Here is a 9105-nt window from a genome sequence, read left to right as displayed (position 1 = left end):
TTTCTTTGTTTTTTCAAATGTTCAAATAACTGTTCTAAACTTTCTTGCTGCTTGTGCAAGCCACCGATTAATCGTGTTTTTTTTTAACTCTAAGAAAATCCTGTTTTGAAGAAAAATAAGTTGATTACTCGTGTGATAAGCCGTGTGTTCTTCCATTTTTTTTTGAAAATTACGATATAGCTTTTTTGCTTTTATGGAGGATTCGAGGGTGTTTGGTCTTAATCAGTCGAGCAAGATTTTTTGTTTAAAAAATGGCTCTAAATTGTATGCGCGTAAAGATTTTAGATTAGTGATAACGAATTTTCAGTTATTTTTAAAAAAGTTTTTGATTTTCAGTTTTGACTGAGCTATCTTCAGATTAATGTGAAGATGTGAGATGCCATTGTGAAAACACAAAAATGTCCAAGGTATCAATTGAGAAGGTTATTTCCGTGTCCTCGGAGCATCCGGTAAGTCGAAAGTTGAGATTGAATACCCAAAATATTAATCTGCACCAAATCACTTTTGTTACAGAAGACGGAACTGTTTTAGGACCATCTAGCTTCTAATATCTTTTCGGACAGTAGTGGTTACTGGACATGTAACAGCAAAGGAGAGAAACAGGCGTCAGTTGTTGTTCAGGTAGGAAAAATCAATACTTATTAATCAGAAGACTTTTGAATCGCTGCGTTTGCTTACGCTTTTTTAAGTGTCAATGATTGCAGTGAGGGCAATTATCTACGCAGTGTTGATTTTTTTCTTTTTTTTCAGGAAAAATTCAAAAAAACAATTACAGTCAAATTTGACTGTTAGCTATTTGATTTCTTTACACTTCTAAGTCGGAATATGGACTTTAGTGGGTTAACAACCTGATAAGCAAAATCATTTGAATCATTTGTGCTGCTGACATATACTCAATTTCCTGAAATTTTGAGTTTAACTATTGCTAAAAATGGTATGTAACTTAGTATAAATGATATATCTAAAATTCAAAGATTTTGCATAGATCTAGAATTTTGGAAATTATTTTTGCTGCTGATTTTTGTCTTAAGGCTCGAAATGGATTTAAAATTTAAGATTTCCCAGTGGATTAAAAAGAAGTTCAGAAGTTTCAGGATAAATTTTTTTTTAGTTTCACTCGGTTTCCCTGACTTTTTTCCAACTAGTAGAACCATTCAGCTATTGGGCAGCTTTCTTTCCACGCATTTGTGTCGAGTTCTTGTTAGGGATGAATTCGTTTGTATTGAAAAGCTTGAAAAGCAAGCATATGTTAGTTTTTACCCCCTGATATTAGCAGAAATTATCAAATCGTAGCCTTGACTTTTTACTAAAAAACTGAATATTAAGGCGGCTTAGGCCGCATATTAAGGTACGGACAGTAGCGTGGCGGGGGATAGGGAGCCCTCCTCAAAACTGGTTGCCAAATTTTCTCCAAGTGTCTACTCCTTTTGGTGGTAAAAGCGTTTTTGGCGCCAATATACTAAGTTCGAGGAGGATGCTCGTGACAAAAAAGTGCAAATAGAACGTCTTTAAAAGGTCTTTGTAGGCTTTCGGAGGCTCAGAAAGTTAATTTGGTCGGCCTACAAAAAATTCGGAACCCCCTTCCACACGAAAATTTCCCGTGCACGCCACTATGTACGGGTATGTGTACATTAAATAATTTTTTACTGGATTAGGGTTTTTTTTTATTTTAGATTATCCTTGGTCTACCTATTATTCGGCTTATTTGTCCGACTTTTTAAATTTTGACTACACTATTTCTGTTTTCTATAGTTTTCACCCCTCAAGGGTCCTCCTGTGCATGTTCGGCTATGGCGCGAAATGTTGTTTGCTGCCCACGGTTGTTCGCATTTCGGGCCTATGATTTATTTGCCTTGATATGCCCTGGCAGGAAGTTGGTAATATGTAAGGTCAGATCAATTCTTTCTATGGCGTTCGAACACACATTCTATAGCGTTTCTCCTTTTTACGCATTCTTGTGGTTTTCATTGGTTGATTATGTTTACACAAGTCATCAGCGTAGCGTATTTTTACGATATTTCTCTTTTTTCTAACTTAACTCGCAAATAAAAGTGTTCATTAAAAGTGTTCACTTATTTGTAAATTTCACTGTAGAGTTGAAAATTGTATAGCATCTGTTCTCTGCTTTGTTTGTGGCTAGTGCTTTATATTTAATACGTTTCCGTGTCTGAGTGGCTAGAGTGTGAGACTCATAATCTCTCGGTCGCTGGTTTGAATCTCAGAGGTAGCCGAATTTTTGCTAATTCGAGGCTTATTTCTAATTTTCTTACTGCACTATGTAGAGCTGGGCTCTTTTCCAGTTCCCTCCTTTGATGTTTTCTGAAATTCAATTTATGAAAGTCTATTAATAATTACTATTCATGTTATAAACTGCGTTAAAACGTGTCAGCGTGAACAGGTGAACAATTTTATACAACATTTTTAACATGCAAAACGCCGTGTGAACAATTTTTGAGCAGTTTAATTCTGTAATTTTACGAGGGGGGTGGGAAGCTGGAAAAGAGCTTAGATCTGCTTATTTCGTGTTCTCGCTAATGTTTCCGAAGCGAAGCTTCGCCTTTTTGTTTAGAATTTCGGTTGCCGTTTATGCAGTTAAACTTGTTGGTGTTTCTGTGTGGCTCATGTATCGTTCTGTTGTGAAACCTTAGTCCACCAGTGTTTTGCCTTCTTCTTGCAATATATACAAATAACTTATTTTGGCTCTTCCCCCCCCCCCCCACCTGCAATTTTTTATATTTGAAGTTACTGTTCACTTTGTCCGATTGTGATGAAAGTTGCCATGCAGACTAATTAGGCCATGGCAAACATATTTGGTCTTCATAAGTAACTTTGTAAAACCCCTCGTTAGACCATAAAATTAATGTTTGAGTGAGGTGGGGGGGGGGGGGGGGTTCAGACAGTTTTTCTGTGTAGCGATATTGTTTCCGTTTGGAGGGGTTTCTGGTAGATTTTTTTTGTCATATTTTAGCCCTTTTGTCGTGTTTCCTGTTCCAAAATATTTCAGAAAAATTTGTCCGATGAGATGATTTTTGGTCCGCGTTTTGCTAGTCAGACAATTCATGTTTCATCGTCTTTTGCCCTTAGCAGTTGTTTTTTCTTGTGATTTCAACTTCTTCAAAGAAAGCTCGTAAAAATGTCTAATGTTACTCATATTTTAAACTTTATTGTCGTGATTCTTCTTCTAATTAAGTATTTCGGAAAAATTCTACCGGTGTCAAGAAGAATTGGTCTTCAATTTGCTACTCAGATCAATTTTTCGTCAGTTCTTGCAATCAGCAAGGGTGTCGTAACTGTGTAGGTTTTTGCGATGATTCCACATCAACAGGTAACTACTACTGTTTCTAGATCAAGCTGCCACTTTTCTCCAAATAGACCTGGAAAAAGTCTTGCTGTTTATTTGTGGTCAAAAAGATTTTTAAGCTGCTTGTAAAATTTTGATTTTGATTGTATCAAAGCTCCTAATTGAAATCAAGTTCCGAATTAAAATTGTGTTACACATGAGGACTGTCTAGGATTTCATGAAGAGGGAGTTTTTTCAATATTTTGTTGGAAAACTTCTCGAGTGGATTATCTTGATTTTGTATTTTTGTTGCAGCTGCAGCGCTCGACCAAGGTCACGAGTGTGCACGTGGGCAACTATGGAAGTGGGTTTGTGGAGGTGTTGGTGGGCAAGGCCACTTCGCTTAAAGAGGAGGACTTCAAAGTACTACTCCTCTGCAGCTCACTTATGACACTACAGGACAGTAGAAACGAGAAAAATATGCAGGGGTCAGTTAAGTTTTTGTGTTGGTTATTATATAACAATGGAGTTTAACTGATTTTTAAATTAGCAAAAAAATTATTGTGTCGCAAGTATTGCAAAGTTACTCTTGTTTAATGTTCTCTAAGATTCCGTGTTTTGGATTATATTCAGTTTTTCAAAATTCATGAAAAAATGTTACAATTCATAAACGTATTTTTTCTCATGGGTCTGCGTAAAATAATGCGTTGGTTTAAAGTGCACATTTGTCCATACCCGTTCCTTAAGGGTAAACAATTTGTTCCCGCCCAAAAAAATAAAACAAAAAAATACATAGGTCTCGGCAATTAAAGAGATTTTGCGGAACGAGATGGACTTGATTATTGGTTCCTTAAATATTGCATATCTGGTCTACTTCAGGGTGAAAATGTTCTCCGTGGCTAAACTGAATGCTGAAACCCGCGATCAGTATTGGGACCGAGTGAAAGTGGTTTGCACGCAGCCTTTCAATAATGTAAGTCTACTCGATCTTCCAGTTTTATTCAGACTACGAATTTGGACATAAACCAGTCGTTTCGTTTACTCTATGGGGCAAGTTAATGGAAATCTGTGAAGCATAATTTTACCCATAGTTGTAGTGACCTAAAGGCAATGATTTTTGAAATGAAAAATCAGACATATTGTGCAAGTTTATACTTCATCGATTCCAATTTTAAACCTATTTGAATTGAAAACGTCATAGTACAAATTGACAACATCTAGTTTTCAGTACTATCAATGTTTTTAAGAATAAACTCTCGTTAGGGAAGAAGCAGTGAAGTGGCTAAACCTACGCCTCTTAGTCAAAAGGTTGGTGGTTCGAGGTCCACGTAATCCGTGCTGGTTGTTTCCGGGTGAGCCAACATTACCCAACCCAGGAAAATAAGCAAAATGTGCATGTTTTTCTCAATTAGGGGAGATATATGAACCTTTTGCTGTTGGGGATGGGGCATGTCATCAATTTTGCCGTAGTCGTCCCACCTAGAGGAGGCGAACGACAATAAGGGCCCCTCCAACCATGCGCGAATTGGGATTCGAACGCACGGTCCTCATGTTGAGAGACGCTTGCCTTACCCCCACTCGGCCACGGCTGCTCGAAAGGTTTTAAAACTTACCGCTACTTATAATTTCAGCATCTATACGGGCTGACGTTTTTCAAACTGATGGGAGAAAGCCATGAAGTGCAAACTTCTTCATACTCAAGTGCAAATGCTCTAGCCTCTCTTACAGTACCTTCGACCTCAAGCGAACTAGCTCCAGACACCATAAAGATTGGCTCTTTCTTCAAAAACAGACAGTCGCTTACAAACTCAATAGCCTTAAACAGTTCCACAAAACCGACCATTTCTAAGCAGAATTCGAAAGAAGACATTTCGAAAAACACGCCAACAAAAACATCTGTTAGTATAGCTTCTGAAATGAGAGTCAATTCTCCATCTACACTCGTTGCGAAAGATTCGAAAATAGAAGATAATTCAAAAGAAAGTCCTTTAACTGGTAGTAAACCACCGCGGAAAATGCCCAATTGGGAAATGAAAACACCATCGTCTGCTTCAAAAACTACAAAACACAAGGTAAGTATTTCTATCCTAAATTCAAAAAAAATTGAATCTTCTTGAATAGATAGAGGCAAGTCTTTATGTTGAATCTTAGAAATCGGACCTTGAGTGGCCTTCAATTTCCCTCAATTGTATTGGTTTTAGCTAACTCGAGAGAATTCACAAGAATCCACTGAAAAGAAACTGACTCCTGTAAAGAAAGAGAGAAAACTATCAGTGGAATCCGCTTCAAAGAAGCCAGCAGCACCGGCTGTGAAATATGACAAGTTTGAGTGTTTGATGAAAGGTATGTTTTACTCGCCGTTTGAACTATCAGTGAGCACAAGCGAAAATAGCCAGTTGCTGTGAACATAAGCCCTCGAGTTTCAATCGTGTTTTTTTCGAGGTAAATTAACGTAGTGGAGGCAGTTTACAGGCTATGTTGATTTTTCAGGCAAACGTCCCAAAAGTTGTTGATGCTCAAACGCGGTTTTTCGTGGTTTGAATTTTTGACTTATATTAAGTTCATTTAAAATTCAAACAGGAAAATCGAAAAAATCTTAACAATTGCAATATACGATATAGCTTAAACGCGCAAAAATTCCTTCGTTAAACATGCAAAAATAATACGTTTAAAAGCTTAAACATGGCGAGATAGTGAAGCCCGCATTTAACTATATAATTGATTATCAAGCAGATTTAATTTTCTTTTTTCACGAGCTGGATATTACAGTAACTCAACACATTTATCGGTATTAATTCAAGTATATAAAACTCAATTGCGAACTAATCAAATCGAAGCTAAATGTCAGTACGCCGAGTAATAACTTTCTCAGTAGAAATGGTTAAAAATAGCTCTTTTTATTCAATTTTAGTATTGGTAAATCTTTGACAATTTCTGATACGTGTGAACATTTTTAAATGTTTAGACAAGCTAAAAATCCTAACAAAATACAATAAATTGAAAAAAATCTGTTCGCTGTTCAGGTAGCACACAGTGTTTCAACCACCGCATATTTAAAAAAATGGAAAAAAAAAAACAAACTGAAAATTTTTGAAGGTTTATTTTTATTTTCAAGAAAAACTTTCGTAATTTTTATGAACATGCGAAAAAGCTGCAACTATACTTTCGAACAGACAAACTATAGCTTAACTAGCGTATAAAATAATTGTTCTTCTCGTAACTTGGTGTTAAAGCCATGTTGAAAAAGTCTGAAAAGATAAAACATTCCACCGTCTCGTTTTCGAAAGTTTGCAAATGATTAGTCCCCAATTGCGGCACGACGCACCACGCCACTGTTAAGTCTAGCTTATCAACAAACCCGATAACTTCGTAACCTTGTGTTTATATATGGGCGTTAGGATCTCTTTTGACCATCAAGCGATATTCAAAAACAAAGCGAACTGGCAGTTGAAAACGAGTAATGGAAACAAACAACTGACATGTTTTTGAAAAAACGTTTACTTGAAAATTTCAACACAGAGGCGTAGCTGCGCTTCGCACGTACTAGCCAGAACAATACATAATCAGCTCTATGAGGTGCAATAAGAAAAAAGTAAAAACAAGCTTCGAATTAGCAAAAATTCAGCTACGTTTGAGATTCGATCTGCGACCTACTTAGCCAATTAATCACAAACACTAGCCTGGAATCAAGCAGATAACAGATGCTATGAAATTTCCGATGCTTCAGATCGTGATAATAGCAGAAGTGCCACCAAATAATGAACACTGTGCCACTAAATAATGACACTTTTATTTGCGAGTTAGGTTAGAAAAAAAGAAGGTTCGTACTAATACACTAATGCTCGCAAGTTCGCTAATAAAAAGAAAAAAAGTTTCCTGAAAGCTCTTTGAATTTCACGAAAAAGGGAGCCAACAGTTTTCAACTATCCATTCTTAGTTGCACGTTGGTCACATTTGCTATTCAAACAGGACCAAAAAATAATCTCGAATGTCGGAAAATCTTTTTTATTAAAAGAAAAAGTGCATAATACATGCTCAAGCCGTTTGCATTTAAAATGCATTTCAAAAATCACTTTTTTTTCAAAAAAAGTTCAAATTCTCAATCCTGTAGTTGGACGGGGGGCTATTAGAGTACTCTCAGGGGTTGCAAACCTTGCCTCCCATTATGACTGCTCAAATCCTTGTAGTTTTCGAGATATAACGTTTGTAGTGATTTTTTTTTCAAAAAACTTGAATTATTTTTTCTTCAAAATTTGAATTTCTATATCCTGTAGTTGGGTGCTGTTAGGGTACTCTCAGAATTTGCGAATATTGTCTCCAAATGTGATGGCTCAAATCCTTGTAGTTTTTGAGATATGACGTTTTTTGTGATTTTTTTCAAAAACATTTCAGAAAACTTGGACGTATGTTCAAAATTTGAATTTCTATATCCTGTAGTTGGGTGCTGTTAGGGTACTCTCAGAGGTTGCGAATCTTGTCTCCAAATGTGATGGCTCAAATCCTTGTAGTTCTCGAGATATCACGTTTGTAGTGATTTTTTTTCAAAAAACTTGAATTATTTTTTTTGTTCAAAATTTGAATTTCTCTACCCTGTAGTTGGGTGTTGTTAGGGTACTCTCAGGGGTTGCGAATAATCTTGCCTCCAAAAATGACGACTCTAGTGTTTGGAGTTCTCGATTTTAGACGTTCTTGGGATTTGACAGAAAATTGGAATTAAAAAAAGTTTATTAAATTTGAAATTACCGACCCTGTAATTGGGTGCCGTCGATCTGGTTTCCAATATGTGTGGTTTTTCATGAGTTGTCAAAAATTCGAAGCACCGGAGGTGCGGTACACGCTAGTTCAATGAAATTGCTCGTATATCAGGACACTATTTAGTCGTTCAACTGCCCTTTGTTTGATCTGCATTAATTTTTGGTTGAGAAATTTTGAGAAACGATAGATTTTTTGGGCTTTTAGCGTCAATTTTGGGTGTTAAATTTTGAGTCGTGATTGTAATTAATATGACCGATTAGCTTGCCTTATTGTTCTGACTTTCGAGGAAAACGGAATATTTATGCTTGGGATGTTTTTTCATTTAATCGTCTGATTTTTTTTTAACTGAAAATATCGACTCCTTGAAATCAAATTTAAAAAAGTTTTCTGCGATCATTTTTTGCAAAGTTATGGCAGTTTGAAAATTGTTACTTTTGCCTTGCTCTGGACTAATTTATGCGCACTTGAAAACGTAACGCGAGTTATCTCGCACAACAAATCGTTCCAAATTGAATTGAGGCTAGCTAATCGATCATTTTAATTTTGTACGACTCAAATTTTTTACAATTGATCTTTGATATTGTCCAAGATTTTTAGTTTTTCAAAATTTTCTTCTCCCAAAGTTTATTCGATATGGGTTAAGGGGCAGTCGGAACATTCAGGGCTTTGCATTGTACACGAGAAGTCTTGTTTTGATATGGATTAACTTTGAGTGCTAGTTAATTCGCCACATGTAATTAATTCACGTTACGCTTTCAGCATCATAGATACGATTTTTAAAGCGCGCATAAATTGGCCAAGAATAAACTTGGCGTTTTTGAACCCACAGAGCCAAAGCTTTAATAAAAATGATGACTTGTAGAATATCTTGTCACGTTTGTTAAACTAATCAATTATTTCATTAGGGTGTAGAATTTTATATTAAACATTATTATTTTGTTCGCAGAAATTGGTCTGAAAAAAGCCAACGAAGCATATATTCCGTCGAATGTCGGAATAATGATTGTGTTTCTTTTTTTAATTTTCCGAACTCTTCAGTTCTGATGACTAATTTGGCTGTCGATCAATAT

The 9105-nt window shown here is 36.1% G+C and overlaps 1 protein-coding gene across 1 annotated transcript in view; it reads left to right on the top strand.

Annotated features, from left to right (window-relative positions):
* The first annotated feature begins 334 nt into the window (after nucleotides 1-334).
* LOC134846965 (DNA repair protein XRCC1-like) overlaps nucleotides 335-9105 on the top strand; it is a 23729-nt gene continuing 14958 nt past the window's right edge. The window contains exons 1-6 of the mRNA XM_063864424.1: nucleotides 335-449; nucleotides 532-621; nucleotides 3596-3768; nucleotides 4160-4253; nucleotides 4912-5352; nucleotides 5482-5623. Of these exons, the coding sequence (XP_063720494.1) occupies nucleotides 399-449; nucleotides 532-621; nucleotides 3596-3768; nucleotides 4160-4253; nucleotides 4912-5352; nucleotides 5482-5623 (991 nt within the window). The 5' untranslated portion in view covers nucleotides 335-398. The remainder of the gene's footprint in view (nucleotides 450-531; nucleotides 622-3595; nucleotides 3769-4159; nucleotides 4254-4911; nucleotides 5353-5481; nucleotides 5624-9105) is intronic.

The sequence above is a fragment of the Symsagittifera roscoffensis genome, chromosome 5 (assembly GCF_963678635.1).
Source record: "Symsagittifera roscoffensis chromosome 5, txSymRosc1.1, whole genome shotgun sequence".
NCBI classification, from domain to species: Eukaryota; Metazoa; Xenacoelomorpha; order Acoela; family Convolutidae; genus Symsagittifera; species Symsagittifera roscoffensis.
The sequence above is the reverse complement of the archived record's forward strand: the minus strand, read 5'-3'. Positions and strand labels throughout refer to the sequence as shown.